Raw genomic sequence first — 1,551 nt, 5'->3', positions numbered from 1 at the left:
TCTTTTCTAAGGGTAAACTATGTTCTTCTATGAGTTTATCACAAATATATGAATAAGTAGAACCGGGATCAATCAAAGCAATAAAGACATATCAAATAATGTAAAAGTACCAAGTATAACATCAGGAGCATCAGAATCCTCGCGACTTCGCATAGCATAAGCACGTGAAGGAGCTCTCGGTGCTGGCCTCTGTATGGGCTCCGATGTTGACCTCTGTCCTTGTGCTGCTCCAAACCCCCTTCCGGTTCCACGACCTTGTTGCATCCCTGGCGCCGATCTAGTTTCAGAAGATACTTGTCCCCTCGGACACTCTCTGTAGTAATGATCCTTAGATCCACATAAGAAGCACATCCCTAGCAGTTTTCGGCATTCACCATGGTGTGGTCTTCCACAATGTTGGCACATCGGTACTCTGTCTGATCCTCCAGTACTAGCCATTGAAGTTACCTGTTGCCTTGGCCTAAACTCTGACATCTGACTTGGTCTTTGGCCTTGGAATCGACTAGGCGTTGAACTCCTATTACCTCTGTAGTCTCTGAATCTCTTCCCCGAGAATCGAGAAGGCGAGTGAGATGATTCTGCTGGTCGTTTCTCTTGATTCATAGAGCCCTCTTCAACTTTCTCAGTAACTTTAAGTTGTTCAAGAGTCCGGGCAGCGTGTGATAACTTGTCAAATCTGATGTCTCCAATCCAACAAGACCAGGCTGAATAATACTCCTCAAACCCCTCCTGAACTTCCGACACATATCCACATCTGAATAATTTATCTCTGGTGCATATCGCGAAAGACGTCGGAACTCAATCTCGTACTCTCGAACAGTTCTTCTACCTTGAACTAACTGTAGAAATTCTTGTCTTTGGTCTTCTATGTACTGCTTCCCAACATAGCATTCATGAAATTTATTCAAAAAGAAATCCCACGTCAACATGTCTGGAAGAGTAGCACGAGCCACACTGGCCCACCACCTGTGAGTCTCTTCTTTCAAAAGTGCAGTTGCACCCTGTAACTTTTCATCTGATGTACAAGTCATGCAACTGAATATTCGCTCTAACTGTTCCAACCAGTACTCAGCCTTGGTGGGATTATCATCTAGTTTACCTCTGAATTCTTCCGCGTGATATTCATGCATCTGTTTAAGGATGGAAGATTGACTTGGTGGTATATTCCTAGCAATCTGTTGCATTGCAGTTGCCATAGTGCGTAATATATCATCTTGCCCCGCCATAGGAGCAGCAACATCGGCTAAAGGAACCTCCTCAGACTCAGAATCAGAAGAAATATATAAAGGACTAGAGGCTTCTTCACCTGACATCTCGATCCTGATTAAAATGGCAGCAGTGTCAAGTTACAAACATTTCAAACCTATGTGGCATGCTTCTATACATACTAAAGACTCAACTAAAGCCCGAGAATCGCCTAAATCTGGGCTCTGATACCAAACATATAACACCCCTTACTCGGTTAGTTTTAACCAAATAAGTGACGTTACTTTTCGGTACGATCGATAAATAAACCCTGCCTATTTTTTTTTCTCTTTTTGCAAACACTCA

At 43.1% G+C, this 1,551-nt stretch overlaps 1 protein-coding gene across 1 annotated transcript; it reads right to left on the bottom strand.

Annotated features, from left to right (window-relative positions):
* Positions 1 to 599: 599 nt before the first annotated feature.
* On the bottom strand, positions 600 to 1,313 carry LOC121774487. Its single transcript, XM_042171355.1, has one exon. It carries the CDS (start codon positions 1,311 to 1,313, stop codon positions 600 to 602), a length of 714 nt encoding a protein of 237 aa, XP_042027289.1.
* Positions 1,314 to 1,551: the final 238 nt, after the last annotated feature.

Source organism: Salvia splendens, chromosome 2, assembly GCF_004379255.2.
Source record: "Salvia splendens isolate huo1 chromosome 2, SspV2, whole genome shotgun sequence".
In the NCBI taxonomy this organism is placed as follows: Eukaryota; Viridiplantae; Streptophyta; class Magnoliopsida; order Lamiales; family Lamiaceae; genus Salvia; species Salvia splendens.
This window is presented reverse-complemented; position numbering and strand designations above follow the sequence as displayed.

Coding starts and splice junctions, on each gene's coding strand:
- LOC121774487 (XM_042171355.1), bottom strand. CDS start 1,313: ATGTCAGGTGAAGAAGCCTCTAGTCCTTTATATATTTCTTCTGATTCT.